General features: G+C 45.2%; 1 protein-coding gene across 3 annotated transcripts in view; it reads left to right on the forward strand.

Annotated features, from left to right (window-relative positions):
• The window catches only part of acp2 (acid phosphatase 2, lysosomal), a 131,543-nt gene that overhangs the window by 43,330 nt on the left and 67,858 nt on the right, over positions 1-20,355 (forward strand). For all 3 annotated transcript variants that reach the window (XM_080190562.1, XM_080190564.1, XM_080190563.1), the window contains exon 7: positions 6,851-6,983. In XM_080190562.1, the coding sequence (XP_080046688.1) occupies positions 6,851-6,983 (133 nt within the window). The remainder of the gene's footprint in view (positions 1-6,850; positions 6,984-20,355) is intronic.

The following is a 20,355-nucleotide window of genomic DNA, read 5'->3' on the forward strand; positions in this document are numbered from 1 at the left end:
TCCTTTAGCCCAATATGTAATCCTGTTACTCCTTCCAAAGTGAATCACTTCACACTTTTCTGCATTAAACTCCATTTGCCACCTCTCAGCCCAGCTCTGTAGTTTATCTATGTCCCTCTGCAAACTGTAACATCCATCTGCACTGTCCGCAACTCTTCCGACTTTAGTGTCATCTCCAAATTTACTAACCCACCCTTCTACACCCTCATCTATAAAAATGCCAAACAGCAGTGGCCCCAAAACAGATCTCTGCGGTACACCAGTAGTAACTGAACTCCAGGTTGAACATTTCCCATCAGTCACCACCCTCTGTCTTCTTTCAGCTAGCCAATTCCTGATCCAAACCGCTAAATCACCCTCAATCCCATGCATCCATATTTTCTGCAGTAGCTTACCACGGGGAACCTTATCAAACGCTTTACTGAAATCCATATACACTACATCAACTGCTTTACCCTCATCCACCTCTTTGGTGACCTTTTCAAAAAACTCGATAAGGTTTGTGACGCACGACCTACCCTTCACAAAACCGTGTTGACTATCCCTAATCAAGTTATTTCTCTCAAGATGATTATAAATCCTATGTCTTGTAATCCTTTACAAAACTTTGTCCACGACAGAAGTAAGGCTCACCGGTCTATAATTTCCAGGATGGTCTCTACTCCCCTTCTTGAACAAGGGGACAACATTTGCTATCCTCCTGTCTTCTGGTACTATACCTGTGACAATGGAGCCAAAGGCTCTGCAATCTCCTCCCTAGCCTCGCAGAGAACCCTAAGATAAATCCCATCCGGCCCAGGGGACTTATCTATTTTCACACTTTCTAGAATTGCTAACACGTCCTCCTTATGAACCTCGAACCCGTCTAGTCCAAAAGCCTGTATCTCAGTATTCTCCTTGAATAGGTTGACTTTTTTCTGTGTGAATACTGACGAAAAATATACATTTAGTGCCTCTCCTATCTCTTCAGACTCCACACACAACTTCTCACTACTGTCCTTGACTGGCCCTAATCTTGCCCTAATCATTCTTTTATTCCTGATATACCTGTAGAAAGCTTTAGGGTTCTCCTTGATCCTACCTGCCAAAGACTTCTCATGTCCTCTTCTGGCTCTTCTTAACTCTCTCTTTAGCTCCTTCGTGGCTAACTTGTAACTCTCCAGTGCCCTAACTGAGCCTTCACGTCTCATCTTTACATAAGTCTCCTTCTTCCGCTTCACAAGAGATTCAACTTCCTTAGTACACCACTGTTCCCTCGCTCGACCACTTCCTCCCTGCCTGACAGGTACATATTTATCAAGGACACGCAGTAGCTGCTCCTTGAACAAGCTCCACATTTCAATTGTGCCCATCCCCTGCAGTTTCCTTCTCCAACCTATGTATCCTAAATCTCACCTAATTGCCTTATAATTTCCTTTCCCCCAGCTTATAGCTTTTGCCCTTTGGAATATACCTATCCTTTTCCATCGCTAAGGTAAACGTAACCGAATTGTGGTCACTATCACCAAAGTACTCACCTACCTCCAAGTCTAACACCTGGTCTGGTTCATTACCCAGTACCAAAACCTATGTGGCCTGGCCTCTTGTTGGCCTATCTACATACTATGTCAGGAAACCTTCCTGCACACATTGGAAAAAAACTGATCCCTCTAAAGTACTCGAACTATAGCTTTTTCAGTCAATATTTGTAAAGTTAAAGTCCCCCATAACAACTACCCTGTTATTTTCGCTCCTATCCAGAATCATCCTTGCAATCCTGTCCTCCACATCTCTGGAATTTTTCGGAGGCCTATAAAAAAACTCCCAGCAGGGTGACCTCTCCTTTCGGGTTCCTAATCTCAGCCCATACTACCTCAGTAGACGAGTCCTCATCAAATGTCCTTTCTGCCACCGTAATACTGTCCTTGACTAACAATGCCACACCTCCCCCTCTTTTACCACCTTCTCTGCTCTGACTGAAACATCTAAACCCTGGAACCTGCAACAACCATTCCTATCCCTGCTCTATCTATGTCTCCGAAATGGCCACAACATCGAAGTCCCAGGTACCAATCCAGGCTGCAAGTTCATCCACCTTATTCCATATGCTCCTAGCGTTAAAGTATACACATTTCAAACCACCCTTCTGCCTGCCAGTACACTCCGTGACCTCCTGTACACTGGAGCTACAATTTAGGTTCCCATTCCCCCTTCTGAATCAGTTTAAACCCTCCCAAAGAGCATTGGCAAATTTTCCCCCCTGGTTCAGGTGTAGACCATCCCTTTTGTAGAGGTCCCACCTACCCCAGAATGAGCCCCAATTGTCCAGGTATCTGAAACCCTCCCTCCTGCACCATCCCATTAGCCTCGTGTTCAAATGCTCTCTCTCTCTCTATTCTTCTTGCTGTCACGTGGCACGGGTAACAAACCAGAGATAACAACTCTGTTTGTTCTAGCCCTAAGCTTCCACCCTAACTCCCTGAATTTTGTCTTACATCCCCATCCCTTTTCCTACCTATGTCATAGGTGCCTATGTGAACCATGTGAACCTTGGGGCTGGTTCCCCTCTCCCATAACGATCCTGAAAACACGATTGGAGACATCACGGACCCTGGCACCTGGGAGACATCACACCAACCGCGAGTCTTGCTCATTCCCACAGAATCTCCTATCTATCCCCTTAACAATGGAGTCCCCAATGACTAATCCTCTACTCTTCTTCCCCCTTCCCATCTGAGCAACAAGGACAGACTCTGCGCCAGACACCTGTACCCCATGCTTACCCCCATTGAGTCGTCTTCCCCAACAGCATCCAAAAACAGAGTACTTGATTTGCAGAGGAACAGCCGGGGGGATCGCTGCTCTGACTGCTTCTTACCCCTTCTAGCAGTCACCCATATATCACTTCTAGGAGTAACTATCTCTCTGTGGCTTTTATCTATAGCTGCCTCTGCTTCCTGAATGATCCTGAGTTCATCCAGTTCCAGCTCCAGGTCCCTAACACGGTCTTGAAGGAGCTAGAATTGGGTGCACTTCCTGCAGGTGTGCTCAGCCGGTACACTACTGGTGTCTCTCATCTCAAACATCTCACACAGGAGGAACATTGCACTGCTTGCACTGTTACGTCCCTTACTAAAAATGAAAAGAGAGAGAAAAGAAAAAAAGAGCTTACCTGCTCTCACTCCGAGTCTTTTCTTTAGGTTAGAGGAGGGAGGAGAGTAGGATACTCTGTATGTGTAGGGTATCCGGATTCCACCCCATTCCAATTTATTGGGGGGAAAAAACACACAAAAAAACCTTCCTCAGACTCTGTGCCACCTACTTCTGGTTTCCGGTCTGAACTTAAAAAAGTGAGTTAAAAATCAAGCTATCTTACCCTCAGCACTCCTCTCTCGAATCGCTCCCTCTCTGCTGTGCTCCAATGGAACAATGAATGGATGGATAGAGAGTCACCGGACGATAGTCATTAAGGCCCCCTGCATGAGTTTTCGTGGTACCAGGATGATGGTCATCTTCTTGAAGCAGATAGGGACCTCAGATTCTTGTAAAGAGAGGTTGAAGATGCCTGTGAATACCCCCGCCAGCTGATCCGCACAGGATCTAAGTGCTCATCCGGATACCCCATCCACACCACTAGCTTTCTGTGAGTTGACCTTCGAGAAAGCTGCTCAGACATCTGCAATGGTAACCCCAGATACAAGTTCATCCAGGTCTTCCAGGGTGGAGGGCATGCTCTTACTGACCTGTTGCTCAAAATGGGCGTAGAATGCATCAAGCTCATTGGGGTGGAGCGTGTTGGAGTCAGCGATTTTACGTGCCGCCTTCTTGTAGCCTGTTATGTCTTGCAAACTTTGACATAGTCAGAGGTCGGTGTGGCTAGCCTGGGACTCTAGCTTGGTCCGGTACTGTCTTTTTGCATCATTGATGGATCTCCTTAGATCATATCTGACTTGAACACTTCAGTAAGCACTTGCACTTCAGCAAGCAGTGGATATCCCTGTTAATCCATAGTTCTGGTTGGGGAACATGCAGATTTGCTTATTTGGCTCAAAGTCTTCTACACACTTACAATGAAGTCAGTTACTGTCGTGGCGTACATGTTCAGGCTGGTCACAGAGTTTTTAAATACTGACAGTCCGCTGACTCCAAGCAGTCTTGTAGGAGATCATCCGATTTATCAGACCAACATTGCACAACTTTCTTTGATGGATTCTCCCACTTCAGTTTTTGCTTGTAAGATCAAAAATTAAATCAAATCAGATTGTTAACAAAAAAATAGAACTTTTAGTCACTCTGTAAATTACAAGCAGGTTTGGCGTCTTCCAGAATGTTCTTGTCTTCTCTGTTGATTTCTTCTATCTGGAACCTCTGTCTTCTTTTGATACCTTTGCTGTTCAGATGGTGTTTTCTTTTAAGACAAGAATGTAGCTATGAGAGTCAGAAAGTCTCTGTTTCTGAAGCTGTGAGGTGTTCTCCCAGTTTGTGCCACTGTGTTCGAGACCCCAATGATACATTCACATACTCTACAATATGATTGGTTCTCAGGTTGCTGAAACATCAATTTCAAATCTGATACTTGGTATCTAAGTGTCTAATTTCAATTTGATTGGCTAAAATTCAAAAACAGCCTGTTATCTTGATGACACTTCTGCTTAGCCTTTGATCAGTCTATATACTGCATATGCATTTGCAATTTTTCGCCAATAAAAACTATCTTTTTGTAAAGGGACCATGTAATACTCCACAGTAAGAACTCTGTTACATCAACTGCCTGGAATATTACATACAAATACAGTGCACTCTCCGGCTCTCCCTCACAATCCCGTCACTGTCACACTCATTTGCTCCTCATCCCACCCCTCCCCTCCCCTCCTTCCATGGACTCCCCCTACCTGGCCCACCCCTCCCTTCCAAGGGCTCACCCTCCACCCCCACTCCCTTCCAGAGGCTGCCCCTCTCCCCCCACTTCCACGAGTCCCGCATTCTCCCCTCCCTTCCACGGGCTCCCGTTTCCCCCCAACCGCCTTCCATGGGTGCCCCCTTCCCCCGCCCCCTTTCACAGGCTCCCACTACCCCCCACTCCCTTCCACGAGTTCCCCGTGCCCCCCTGTCCCCCCTCCCCCTTCCATGGGTTCCCCGTGTCCCCCCGCCCCCTTTCACGGGCTCACCGCCCCCCTTCACGAGCTCGCCCCCACCCCCCCGCCCCCCTTCATGGGCTCGACCCCACCCCCCCGCCCCCCTTCACGGGCTCGACCCCACCCCCCCGCCCCCCTTCACGGGCTCGACCCCACCCCCCCGCCCCCCTTCACGGGCTCGACCCCACCCCCCCGCCCCCCTTCACGGGCTCGACCCCACCCCCCCGCCCCCCTTCACGGGCTCGACCCCACCCCCCCGCCCCACTTCACGAGCTCGACCCCACCTGCCCCCCTTCACGAGCTCGCCCCCCCCCCCCCACCCGCCCCCCTTCACGAGCTCGACCCCCCCCCACCCGCCCCCCTTCACGAGCTCGACCCCCCCCGCCCCCCTTCACGAGCTCGACCCCCCCCACCCCACCCGCCCCCCTTCACAAGCTCGCCCCCCCCCCCCCACCCGCCCCCCTTCACGAGCTCGCCCCCCCCCCCACCCGCCCCCCTTCACGAGCTCGCCCCCCCCCCCACCCGCCCCCCTTCACGAGCTCGCCCCCCCCCCCACCCGCCCCCCTTTCACGGGCTCCCCCCCACCCGCCCCCCTTCACGGGCTCCCCCCCACCCCCCCACCCGCCCCCCTTCACGGGCTCGCCCCCACCCGCCCCCCTTCACGGGCTCGCCCCCACCCCCGCCCCCCTTCACAGGCTCGCCCCCACCCGCCCCCCTTCACGGGCTCGCCCCCACCCGCCCCCCTTCACGGGCTCGCCCCCACCCCCCCACCCGCCCCCCTTCACGGGCTCGCCCCCACCCCCACCCCCCCACCCGCCCCCCTTCACGGGCTCCCCCCCACCCGCCCCCCTTCACGGGCTCGCCCCCACCCCCCCACCCGCCCCCCTTCACGGGCTCGCCCCCACCCACCCCCCTTCACGGGCTCGCCCCGCCCCCCCTCTCCCCCACCCCCCCCTTCAAGGGCTTGCCCCCCCCCTTCCCCCAACGCCCCCCCCTTCTCCCAACACCCGCCCCGCACCCTCTTCCATGGGCACTCCTCCCCTCACCTACTTCTGTGGCCTCCCATTCCCCGCCCGCCGACCCCCCGCCCGTTCCCTCTGCCTGCTCCTCCCTCTGCCCGCTCCCCCTCTCCCTTCTGCTCTCTCTCCCCGCCCGCTCCTTCACCCCGTCCACTCCCCCATCCGCTCCCCCTCCCCCATCCGCTCCCCCTCCCCCATCCACTCCCCCTCCCCCATCCGCTCTCTCTCCCTGCCCACTCCCCCACCTGCTCCTCCTCCCCACCCACTCCCCTGACCTCCCCCCCCCCCCCCCTCGCCTACCCTACCGGCACCCACTTCCCACCCACCCCTCCCCACCCCCAACAGTCACCCCGTCCCAGTCCCCATGCCCTCACTGCCCCCTTCACCCCCACCCATGCTGGTCTTTCCACAGGCCTTCTGTCCACTTCTTCCCCTTTTGTCCCATCAAACTGTCCCCTCACCCTCTGCATCAACCCCCTCACCCCTCTTCCCATCCAATTTCTCTTCACCCTTTCTCTCCACCCCCCCCCCCCCACCCGCTGCCCCCTCCCTTTGCCGCGCTCGAGTACCAGTCCTGCTCTCGTTTCCTCCCCCCACCCTGCAATTATGCTACCCCCAGTGCCAGAATGTGTTTAAGCCTGTTTATTCCCCAAGCTCCCCACCTCTGGAATTCTGCTCTTCAGTGATCTAATTTGTAGTTTTATCTAACCTTTGCAGAAAATTCATAATTTCACCCTGCCTTCCTGGGTGGCACCAAAAGTAATGGCTCAACTGAGAGAACTGAATGACTTGGGCATGGAAGTCCTGTTCCGCATCCATGAAACGCGGGTGAAATCACAGCTGCAAGGAGGTAAGTGAGGGCTCTGTATTAAGCCTGGCAATTGCAATAGAGATAGAAGCTGTAACTCGATGCAATAACTACTGTACAGGAACTCAGTGGGTATCAGAAAAGTGGCTGCCACTTGTCACCCCAAACAAGTTGACAGTTGGTCGCCATCTCTGCACTCACTCCAATACCCCTCTGAGATCAACACTTATGTGGGCATTATTGACTCACATTCACACTTATCCTGGCTGATGTAAATTATAATGCATGTATTAAAGCCAGGTGTCGTCTCTGTGAAAAGACAGATCCATTAAACATAGAAACTAAAAGTAGGAGTAAGCCATTTGGCCCTCCGGGCCTGCTCCACCACTTACTTTGATCATGTTCGATCATCGAATTCAATATCCTGACCTCCCCACTTCCTCCCATAGCCCTTGATCCTTTAGCCCCAAAGAGCTATATCTAATTTCTTCTTGAAATCAGACAACATTTTGGTCTCAGGTACATTTGGCATTAGTGAATTCCCTCTGGGTGAAAAAAATTTCTCCTCACTTCAGTTCCAAAAGTTTACCTCTTATCCTTACATATGATCCCTAGTTATAGACTCCTCCACTATTGGGAACATTCTTTCTGAATCTACACTACCTAACCCTGTTAGAATTTTATAGGTTTCTAGGAGATCCCCTCTCATTCTTCTAAACCCTAGTGAATATAATCCTAACCAATTTAGTCTCACCTCATAACAAACCTGCCATCCCAGGAATTAGCCTGATAAACCTTTGCTGTATTCCCTCTATAGCAAACATATCCTTCCTCAGATAAGGACACTAAAACTGCACACAATACTTCAGGTGTGGCCTCACCAATGTCTATACAATTGCAGCAAAACATCCCTATTCAAATTCAAAATTGCAGCAAAACATCCCTATTCATATACTCAAATCCTTTCACTATGAAGGCTAATATACCATTTGCTGCCTTTATTGCTTGCTATATTTTTGTGCTTACTCTCAGCGACTGATGCACAAGGACTCCAAGGTGTCATTGAGGATCCACCTCTCTCAATTTACATCCATTCAAGTAATAAGCTATCTTAGAATTATTGCTATCAAAGTGGATAATCTTACATTTATCCATATTATACTGCATCTGCCATGCAGATGCCCACACACTCAGCCTGTCCAAATCATGCTGAAGCACCTCAGCATCCTTCTCATGGCTCACCCTCCCTCCCAACTTTGTATCGTCTGCAAATTTGAAGATAATGCATTCAGTTCCCTCTTCAAAATCATTAATATATAATGTGAACAGTTGGGTCCTAGCGTAGATCCCTGCAGAACCCCACTAGTCACTGATTGCCAATCAGAAAAAGATTAGAAACATAGAACAGTACAGCACAGTACAGGCCCTTTAGCCGTCAATGTTGTGCCGAGCTATTCCAAACCCAAGATCAAGCTATCCCACTCCCTATCATTCTGGTGTGCTCCATGTGCCTATCCAATAACCGCTTGAAAGTTCCTAAAGTGTCCAACTCCACTATCACAGCAAGCGGTGCATTCCACACCCCAACCACTCTCTCAGTAAAGAATCTACCTTGGACATCACTCCTATATCTCCCACCTTGAACCTTATAGTTATGCCCCCTGGTAACAGCTACAGCCACCCGAGGAAATAGTCTCTGCGTGTCCACTCTATCTATCCCTCTCATCATCTTATAAACCTCTATTAAGTCGCCTCTCATCCTCCTCTGCTCTAAAGAGAAAAGCCCCATCTCCCTCAATCTTTACTCATAAGACCTACCCTCCAAAATCAGGCAGCATCCTGGTAAATCTCCTCTGACTCCAATGCTTCCACATTCTTCTTATAGTGAGGTGACCAGAACTGAACATAATATTCCAAATGTGGTCTCACCAAGGTCTGGTATAGTTGCAGCATTATCCCACGGCTCTTAAACTCAAACCCCCTGTTAATAAATGCTAACACACTGTAAGCCTTCTTCACGGCTCTATTCACTTGAGTGGCAATCTTCAGAGATCTGTACATATAAACCCCAAGATCTCTCTGTTCCTCCACATTCCTCAGAACCTTGCCGTTGACCCTGTAATCCGCATTCAAGTTTGTCCTATCAAAATGAATTTGTGCCACCTCTTTGCTTCCTATCTGCTATTCTATTCCATCTGCTATGCTATTCTATCAGTTTTCTATTCATCTCAAGACATTACCTGCAACCCCATGAGCTTTAACTTTACAGAGTAGTCTGTTATGTGAGACCTTGTTGAAAGCCTTCTGAAAGTTTAAATGAACCACATCCACTGTGAACCACTCTTTGGTCAATTCTACTAGTTATATGCTCAAAAAATCCAGATTCTTCAAGCATGATTTCCCTTTTGTAAATCCATGCTGACTTTGATTATACCACTGTCTTTCAAATGCCGAATTATGAAATCCTTAATAATGGAATCTAGCAACTTCCCCAGTACTGACATTAGGCTCACTGGTCTACAGTTCCCTGTTTTCTCTCTACCTCCTTCTTGAATTGCATGCTTACAGTAGCTATCCTCCAACCTATAGGAACTATTCTAGAATCCAAAGCATTTTGGAAAATAACCACCAATGGACCTATTATTTCCAGGGTCACTTCCTTAAGTACTCTGGGATGAAGGTTATCAAGATCTGGAGATTCATCCACCTTCAATCCCATGAATTTCCCCAAAACCATTTCTCTCCTAATGCTGATTTCCTTCAGCTCCTCACTAAAATATGTTCCTCTCAGCACTTCTGGCACAATATTTTTGCCTTCCCTAGTGAAGATTGAAGCAAAGTACAAATTTATTTCTTTATTGCCCATGAATTCTCCCATTTCTGACTGTAAGGGGCCTGCATTCATTTTTGTTAATCTTTCTGTCTTTACATATCTACAGAAACATTTACAGTCTGTTTTGTGTTCCCTGCTAGCTTACCTTCATATTCTATTTTTCCCTTCTTAATCAATCCCTTGGTCCTCCATTGCTGAATTTTGAATTGTTCCCAATCCTCAGGCCTATTGCTTTTTCTTGCCAATTTGTATGCTTCTTCCTTGAATCTGATACTATCTCTAATTTCCCTTGTAAGCCATGATTTGACCACAATTCCCTTACCACTCTAGAGCCAAATAGGAATAAACAACTTCTAGAGTTCACCTTTAATGTTCTTTAAATGCCTGTCGTTGCCGGTCCACTGTCTTTCAGTAATGTTTCCCAGTTCGTCATGGCCAATTCATGCCTCGTACCATTAAATTTACCTTTATTGAGATTCAGGGCCCTGGCCTCAGAATCAACTACATCATTATCCACCTTAACATTTATACCATATTATGGTCACTTGTCCCCAAGGATTCGCTCTCAACTAGATTGCCAACTAATTCTTTCGCATTGCACAACACCCAGTCCAACTTGGCCTGATCCCCGTTGGTTCCTCAACATATTGCTCCAGGAAACCATCCCATATGCACGCCAGAAATTCCTCCCCTATTGAATTGTGACCAATTTGACTCTCCCAATCTATATCCAGATTAAATTCACGCATAATCACAGATGTCCCTTTAACACATGCATCTGATTTCCTATCTAATGTTTTTCTCAACATTACCAATGCAGTTTGGTCTGTGTACCATCCCCAGCAATGTTTTTTGTCCCTTTTGTTTCTCAACACAGTCCATGCAGATTCCACATCATCTATGCGAATAGCCAGGCAATATCTTCCCCTCTTATTTCATCCTCCTCCCCTCCTTATCTCTGCATTCTCTATGTACTCCTCATTTCCACAATCATCCTGTGACTCTTGCATACCTTTGCTCCCCTTGGTATTTTCAGTCTCATCTATCTGCTCTCTCTCCACTGATTTCAATATTCTTCTATACAGTCTCCCCCGTCCCGCTTCCGTACAATCTCTCTGACCCATAATTTCAAGAACTTCTTGACCTTGCTACCACCTGCAGCTTCTGTACTTCTGCTCCTGATCACTGACGAGCTCATATTGATATCCTCACCACTGCCATCACACAATTCCCTTCTAATTCCACTCCACTCACCACTTATCCTTCAGGAAAAAAAGTCTGTTAACAAAGCTTGCAGTTAACTGTCACTTACCAGTGGCTGGTGCATTCCCAATGGCAATGCTTCTACCAATCACAGTCCTATTGCCAACAATTGGCACTCCTTCTCATGCAGTGTAAATTGTTGTTCCCTTCACTATCTGGTATTCATGAAATTGTTCTGATGAGTGTGAGACAAGAAGCTTCAACAAACGTTTTTTAGCAATGCTCAAGTTCTGCACCATCAAATGACTATTTATGTCACAAATTTTTGTCCCAAATGCAAATGTTCTGTTGTGACTGGACATATTTTTGCATATAGAAATATTTCACAGAATCTCTACACGGGTATGTGGGGTGTCAGATGGCTATCTATTATTGGTTCAAGTTTGTAAAGTCTAGTGATCTCAATAGAAATGTAGAAAACAGGAGTAGTTGTGGGTCTTTCGGTCCTTCAAGCTTGCTCTGCTGTTCAATATGATCATGGCTGATCATCCAACTAAGGGACCTGATCCTGCCTTCCCACTTTTGATTCCGTTAGCCCAAGAGCCATATCTAACTGCTTCTTGAAAATGTATAACATTTTGACTTCAATTGCTGCTTCCACAGGCTCATCACTCTGTGGGTGAAGACGTTTCCCCTGTAACTGTCTCTGGTTATGGACAGCCCCACCATCAGGAATGTTCTTTTTGCATCTACCCTGTTTAGACCTGTTAGAATTTCATAGGTTTCTATGAGATTCCCCTCATTCTTCTGAACTCCAGCAAATATACTCCTGATTGACTCCATCTCTCCTCATACATCAGTCCAGCCAATCCAAGAACAGTTTGGTATACTTTCTCTGCACTCCCTCTACAGCAAGAACATCCTTCCTCAGATAAGGACACCAAAACTGTCCTGTATAATTGCAGCAAAATACTGTCGGGAGTGCAATCTTTGTGACGTTTGGATTCAATACAGTTTAGAAAGAATATGATTTCTTCAATGTCCGTATCGCTCACTTCTCCCCCTTTGAGAAGGAAATATTCTTATTGACATCCCACAATTAAATTTTGGCTAACACAGTTATTTTAAAATACAAGCTGTTTCCCTCATTTCTTGATTATATATTGTAGGAGAGGATTAGCAACACTATTGTCTGACCAGTATTGTTTATTATTTCCAAAGCATAAACTCATTTCCCTAATCTCGTATTCTTTTGCAAACATGTTTGTATACAAATAGATGCAGTTAAAGCAACATATTATGCATAGATGTAAAGGATTCGCCAATTCTCCCTTCAGTTATATCCAGTGTGTGGATAATTCTTCTTGAATATTTCTCTATTGGGTTTCCATTATTTTAACACAAAATTCCTTTAATTTCAATTTTATTCGCTCTGACCATCTTCATTGTCTTAAAGTAAGTTTCTCTATAGTGTGTTAGAGCCTTGCTCATATAAAAATGTTTGTTCTTTCTCGTCAGGTGATATTAACCATTCAGGTTAATTTGTTTGTCAGGTACCTGAGCATGCCTATGAGCTATTCCTCAGTGCAACTTTACTCCTGCATTTTAGTGACTTCACAAACAACAAACCACGACTGCACACTTTCATCCCTGTCCCATTCCTCTTTAATTTACTTCCCAGCAGTTATGCAAAGCACACCATGCTACTCCGTCCGATTAGCCTTCCTGATTTTCAGGTAATCTTCTCAAAAGACCAAAAGGGAACCTTGTCTCAAGATCTTTGCTAATCCTCTCCTGCATGGTCCCAGTGTCTCAGGTGATGGCCAGACTATCAAATTCAGTTCTCTTAAAAAGCTCATAGGCAAGGACACAGATATCTGCAAGTGAAAGCTGTCAAGTTATTAGTCTCATCTACAACTTCCTTTCACTAGAATATACGTTATACCAAATTGGTTTATTGAACTGCACCCAAGGTGAGTTATTCCAATTCCCATTTGATGTTGTATCCTTTTTTAACTCTATCTCCAACCCTCAATTACCCCTTCGCACTATTTTACACATGCAATAGTTGCTATCCTATCTCGTTCATGAGCTGAGAGAAACTTTACAATACAATGAAATATTTTCATTATACCTTTAAAATGGCAATTAAACATTCACATTTGATTCTAGGCATTAACATATTTTGTTTGTTTGTTCAGTTAAGCTACATTTTATCTTTTCAAAAGTACCCAGTTAGATTGCACCTGACTTTGGTTTTAAAATTATCTCAAATTCAAATCGCAATTGGACTGATGGATGTTGTGAGTGTTCTATTTATTTCTTTCCAGAACAGGTATTTGTTTTGATGCATAGGAACCACCTGGCCTGTTTCTTTCCATTTGCTTTTTGAAAAATATAATTGCCTTAAAATTCCAACTCACGCCTAGTAATTTTATAAATACCAATTTTAGAAACAGTTATGTTCAGGCTTTCTGGTTTTAAGTGATGTCTTAGATCAGAGACAGAAGTGCATGCAATCAGTTCAGAGGTGATTCTCGGATCTCCCGCACACAAGACTTTGAAAGGTAACAAAAAATACCAAGCGGTCTGAATGATTCAATCCAATTTTCCAGACCCTTCCTACAGGGATTAATGGTGGACAAAGGGGAGGACAATACTGTGGGAGCCAAACCTTTAATAGTCTTAAAATAGTGGCGGGAACGTGTTTTTCCACCCATCGTGGCTGTTTGTCATTCCTACCCAACGCCAATGTGAAACCCTTCTGTGTCCCATTAATGGGATGTGGATCTTAGCAATTATTCAAATCCCTGCCTGATTATCCATGCTGCCAGCGGGTTTTCACACCGGTCTCGAACATCTGGATCAACGTGGTGTGCAAATGGCAGACTTACCTGCAAGGCAGGTCACGGGGATCAGAAGGGACAGTGAAGATCTCCAGTGACCAGACACTGGAATACCACATGGTGCAATAGGTGAGTCAGACATCTACAAAGGGAATCGCCTTACTTCAGTGCCTTCTGGGAGATGGCTCTTCTTCAACAATGAATAAGTTAATGTCCATGCACCTTTTGAATATGGCACCCTAATATGATGGAGAGGTGCAAGCCATCTAGCCCACTCCAACATACAAAATGTCAGGAAATCCCCCGCTGCATAACTAATTAGGCCCACACTGTGGGTATGACACACATTCCCACCACTTCCATAGCAGAGAAGTCTTCCCCATTTCCACTCTGACACAGGATTCAATTCTTCTATGGGAAATCCTGCCCCAGATCTCACATTTGATTTCTACAGATAAGTCATTGAATTTGTGGGATCCCTTGTGTCTCTTATGGTATTATATACTCGTGAGATCTTGGAAACTTGTTAAACAAAAACAAAATCCACTGTGGCTCTGCTGAGAAACTCACAACTTCAAAACTCAAAATTTAGTAATTTTAAATTATACGTTTAGCAATGCACAATTTGTGTGGTGAATTTAAAAAGAAACAGTCAGCCACAAGAGTTACCTTCCCTGCTTGTTTTCTAAGAGGCACTCTGAAATGCATGGAACTGTCATTTTACCTAACATTTAAAACACCATGTTTTAAATGGATCAACAAAATCCAATTTAAACTCTGCTGTTTTAAGCTCTTTGGGCAAAGCTGAAGAAAAGGTAGCCAGTATTCCAATTACATTCCTGTTATTTCAAATCCTTTTAATGTTTTTTATACTTCTCTCACCCAAAATTGTTTCTTGGCTGCAACCGGGATTTAAAGTCAGAAGAGTTCAAGGCACAGCTACTAACTGTAGAGCTTTTTTGCAGCCTTTGAACTGTACAAACATACCGCTGTCACCATGATTTGTTGATGTTTAGAATGTGTAATACTTATCAGTAAGCACCTCAATTTCCTTTTAGGCTGTTACAAGTATGGTTTTGCTGAAGGGAATTTCCCAATTCATTTACTATGGGGATGAGGATGGATTGGTTCTCAATCTATCCCCTCTCCTTCAGGATATCATTGCTCACAGATGGCTGCTAGCTTCTGCTGCCCTAACCTGTGACTATTCAATTGGATGAGGCATCACCCTGACTTTCCATTTGGGACGTCCGTTGGTCTTTCTGTAAATCTGGAATGAAAGTTTCTACAAGTTACACCTTCTTCAACCTTTATCTTTCCTGGTTGAACAATTTGACTCCCCTCAGGTTCTTCAGCTAAGTCGTGAATCCCCTTCACTGCCTCTCTGCCTGTTTTGGAACTTCCCTGGTATCTGTTGAACCCTGAAAAGAAAGTGTCTGTCAACTCGACTATCAGGTCACTCCCTTCATCTTTTTAAATCCCTTGGGTCTTTCCTTCACTTCTTATACTTCTGCCAGCCTGGTTTCAGTCTCTTTAACATCCTTGAGTTTTTTCATGAGGCCATTTAGCTTGGTTGGCCTGGACCCAGCCTCTTTTGTGTCACATGACTTCTCTGCCAGTTCAACTCTCACAGATTCCAGTGTTTAATCTAGTTCGTTCCTTGTGTAACATAACTGTCCTGTGCCTCCCATTCTTGTTGTATAAGAAAACAGACCCCTCCTCCCAGCCATCACATTCCTTGATTAGCTTATTGATCTGTTCTTTAACTAATTTTTTTTATTCAGCTGTGAGGCAAAAACCATGAACCAACTTATTCTGTTCTTTTTTCAACTTAATCTTTCCTTACAGAACCATTTTAGAAAGCCTATCAAAGATATATTTATTATGTAAATCCACCATATTCGACAACCGCTCCCAGAATATCCCTCACTCCTGACCTAGACTTAGTGAATCCCTACAATGCAGAAAGAGACCATTCGGCCTATCGAGTCTGCACCAACCTTAAGAGAGTATCTTACCCAGGCCCTATCCCCATGAACCCACGTATTTATCCCGCTAATCCCCCTGATCTTCATATCTTGGGACACAAAGGGGCAATTTAAGATGGCCAAACATGCACATCCTTGGAATATGGGAAGAAGTCGGAACTCTCGGAGGAAAACACAGACACGAGGAGAATATGCAAAACATGCCGCACAGAAAGTTACTCAAGGCCGGAATTGAACCTGGATCCCTGTGCTGTCGGCAGCAGTGCTCACCACTGTGTCACCATGCCTCCATAATTTTGCCACACGTGCCGTCATACTCTTCAACCATTCCCACGGAATCTCTTACTCCAGTCAGACTGTATCAGTTGATATGCCACTTTCCAAAATAGCATTGCCAATTTGTTTTCCTTCATTCGTAATTTTTCACTCACTGTGGTTGACAGGGCTCTCAACCGTGTCCAACCTGTGCCCCCAAACCACTGCTCTCACTCTCTCCCCTCTCTCCCTGAGCCAGGATAGGGACCACTTGTCCTCACTTTTCACTGCACCAGCATTTAAAGGATCATCCTCTGCCATTTCTGCCAGCTCCAGCATGATGCCACTACTCCTAACATCTTCTCCTCGCCCCCTCCTTTCAGCATTCCACAGGACCATTCTCTCCGGGACACCCTGGTCCAGTCCTCCGTCACACCATTTCCATTTATTTTGTTTAATTTCTTTTCGTCGCATTCATCCATCATTATCGCCTTTCATTATTACTTCTATTTTTCCACTTCTCCATCTTGTCTGCTAAATCTCACACCCCCACTTCAGATTAATTGCCGCATTCCTTAGATAATCCTTAACAATCTGTACCTCTGTTCTGTCATTCACACATTCCAATCACTTAATCGACACTTTTAGTGTCTTTCTCAGGCTTTAGCATTACCATTTACATTTCATTTGCCCAATTATGGCATCCTTCCCATCCCCCCATAGTATAGATCTCATCTGAATTTCTTCTCTGACGAAGAGTCATCAGATTCAACATTAGCTTTATTCTCTCTCCACATATGCTGTCAGATCTTAGATTTCCCAGCATTTTCTGTTTTTGTCTCTCAGTCTTTCCCTAGTGTATGCCAATGTTATTGTGACCCTTGGCGTCACTTAATAACTTTTCTGTGTATGTTTAACTATAGCTTAGAAGCTTTGCTTCTCAAATTTTAGGCCAATGACACTTCAATACCTGTGAATCCCACTCTTGACATCAATCAGAAGCCACAGATAGCTAACATAGGCAGTCAGCTATTTGTAAGTAATTTTATTGTCGTTTAAGTTTATTAAAAAGCAGTAGTTTGGATGTGATGCATTAGCTAAATAGATAGCAAAGGTAAACAACCATGACATTTGAGAGCAGTTCACTGATCCCAGAAGATGAGTGGACAGTTTCTTAGGTTCAGCTGTCTAGTTGAATTATTAGGGAACGCTTCCCCCATCTTCCTTGATCCATCTTCCATCGGAACAAAGTGACTGCCTGATGAGAGCTGCCCCAGGCTCCGAACACTTGTTAATATTCTGTATTTCTGAGGGCTTGTAGCTTACCCCATGCCAGTCATTCACTCAAACCTTTATGATCAGCTAGAACCCAAATTGTCAGGGTGATCATCTCCCCCATTAGGTTGCTTTGTTCTTTACCTCATATTGGAGATTTTTTGCTCCTTACCAGTAGACTTTCTGCTATTTGTAGTGACCTCAATGTGAGTAGGCCAACATTATTTCCATCTTGTCTTGACTCCTAACGCCTTAGAATCGTCTATTTTTTTCAGAAAGCAAGTTAATTTTGTGCTGTTGTTGCCTATCCTTATTGATAGCAGTCTGTGGGTTAGGAAGTGTAGGGTTCAGTCACAGAGGGAGGTTTATTTCAACACTCTCCATACCGGACTTCCAACATTCAAGCTCATTAATCTTCGGTTCATTTAAACCTCTGCTGCCCTGTCCTAGTTCACACCAAGATTCATTTGCCCACCATGCCTCACCCACACCATCTCCCCACCGGTTTTCCTTCATCACCACCCACCCATCAGTCTTTCCCATCACCCCAACATATCACCTCCCCCCTCTCATCACTATGCTTGTGAATCGGCATCAGCTCCTAGTTCACCAGCATCTTAGATTGAAATTGTTATTGTTATAAAGCAGAGAACTTCATTATATTACTAGATTCATAGTTAATTAATCTAGAGTTTCACACTTTATACTAATTCTATTGATATATAACATTGAACACTATCATTTCTGTCATATAAACGTTTTTCTTCTAAACTTGCAATAAAGCATCCACAATAATATTTTCACAACCCACCACATGTACAATCTGTAAATTAAATACTTATAACATAAGACTCTAACAGAAAAGACTGGTGTTCTTGTCCTTAAATCTTTCCAGAAATGTCAAAGGATTGTGATCGGTATACACAGTCATCTCTGGTGCATTGTTTGTAATGTTGCAAGGCCACTGCTAAATTCAATAATTCTTTTTCAATTGTTAAATTTCTTTTGATGGATATTGAGTTTTTTTTGAAAAATAACCAATTGGCCTTTCAATTCCACAATCATCCTCCTGTAACAATGCAGCTTCAACACCTACGTCGCTGGCATTGATGAAGTCTTTGAAGGGCACAATGTGGAGCTTATTCAAGGAACAAATACTGTGTGTCCTTGATATGTATGTCCCTGTCAGGCAAGGAGGAAATGGCTGAGTGAGGATGTCTTGTCAAGAGGAAAAAGGAAGTGTATGTAAAGATAAGAAAACAAAGTTCATTTGGGTCACTTGAGGGTTACAAGGTAGCAAGGAATGGGCTTAGGAGAGCTAGGAGGGGCATGAGAAGTCCTTGGCTGGTCAGATCAAGGAAAACCTTAAAGCTTTTTACTCATATGTGAGAAATAAAAGAATGACTGGGGTGAGGTTAGGATCGGTCAAGGATAGTAGTGGGAACTTGTGCATGGAGTCAGAAAAGATAGGTGAGGGGCTGAATGAATACTTTTCTTCAGTGCTCACTAAAGAGAGGGGCTATGTTTTTGAGGATGAGATTGTGATACAGGCTGATAGCATGGAGAAGGTAGATGTTTTGAGGGAAGATGTTTTAGCAATTTTGAAAAACCTGAGGGTCGATAAGTCCCCTGGGCCAGATGGGATACATCCTAGGATACTTTGGGAGGCAATAAATGGGATTGCTGAGCCTTTAGCTTTAATCTTTGAGTCTTCACTTTCCACAAGGATTGTGCCAGAGGACTGGAGAGTGGTGAATGTTGTTCCTCTCTTCAAGAAAGGAAATAGGAATGACCCTGGTAATTACAGGCCAGTTAGTCTTATTTCAGTGGTCAATAAGTTAATGGAAAAAGTCCTGAGGGATAGGATTTATGACCATTTGGAAAGATGCAGCTTAATCCAGGATAGTCAGCACTGATTTGTGAGGGATAAGTCTTGCCTCACAAATTTGATTGAATTCTTTGAGGAGGCAACTAAGTGTGTAGACAAAGGTAGAGCAGTTGATGTCATATATATGGATTTTAGTAAGGCGTTTGATAAGGTTCCCCATGGTAGGCTCATGAAGAAAGTAAGAGGTGTGGGATAGAAGGAAATTTGGCCGATTGGATCAGTAACTGGCTATCTCATAGAAGATAGAAGGTGGTGGTGGAGGGAAAATTTTCAGATGGAGGCCAGTTACCAGCAGTGTACCACAGGGATCAGTGCTGGGTCCCCTGCTATTTGTGATTTTTGTCAATGACTTGGAAGTGGGGTCTGAAGGGTGAGTTGGTAAATTTGCTGATGACACCAAGATTGGTGGCGTAGTGGATGAGGTGGAGGGCTCTTGTAGGCTGTAAAGAGACATTAATAGGATGCAGAGCTGGGCTGAAAAGTGGCAGATGGAGTTTAACCCTGATAAGTGCAAGGTGATTCATTTTGGTAGGACAAACTTGAATGTGGATTACAGAGTTCTGAGGAATGTATAGGAACAGAGAGATCTTGGGGCTCATATTCCATAGATCTCTGAAGGTTGCCACTCAAGTGGACAGAACCGTGAAGAAGGCTTATAGTGTGTTAGTGTTTATTAACAGGGGGTTTGAATTTGAGAGCCGTGGGGTTATGCTGCAACTATACCAGACCTTGGTGAGACCACATTTGGAATATTGCATGCGGTTCTGGTCACCTCTGGATGTGGAAACGTTGGAGAGAGTGCAGAGAAAATTTACCAGGATGCTGCCTGGTTTGGAGAGTAGGTCTTATGAGGAAAGGTTGAGGGAGCTCGGGCTTTTCTCTTTAGAGCCGAGAAGGATGAGAGATGATTTAATAGAAGTTTATAAGATGACCGGGGGATAGAGTGGACATTCAGAGACTATTTCCTTGAGTGGATGTATCTGGTACTAGGGGGCATAACTATAAGGTTCATGGTGGGGGATATAGGAGGAATATCTGAGGTAGGTTCTTTACTCAGAGAATGGTTGGGATGTGAAATGCACTGCCTGCTGCGTTAGTGGAGTCGGACACTTTAGGAACTTTCAAG

This window comes from Carcharhinus amblyrhynchos, chromosome 6 (assembly GCF_965287045.1).
Source record: "Carcharhinus amblyrhynchos chromosome 6, sCarAmb.v2.hapA, whole genome shotgun sequence".
In the NCBI taxonomy this organism is placed as follows: domain Eukaryota; kingdom Metazoa; phylum Chordata; class Chondrichthyes; order Carcharhiniformes; family Carcharhinidae; genus Carcharhinus; species Carcharhinus amblyrhynchos.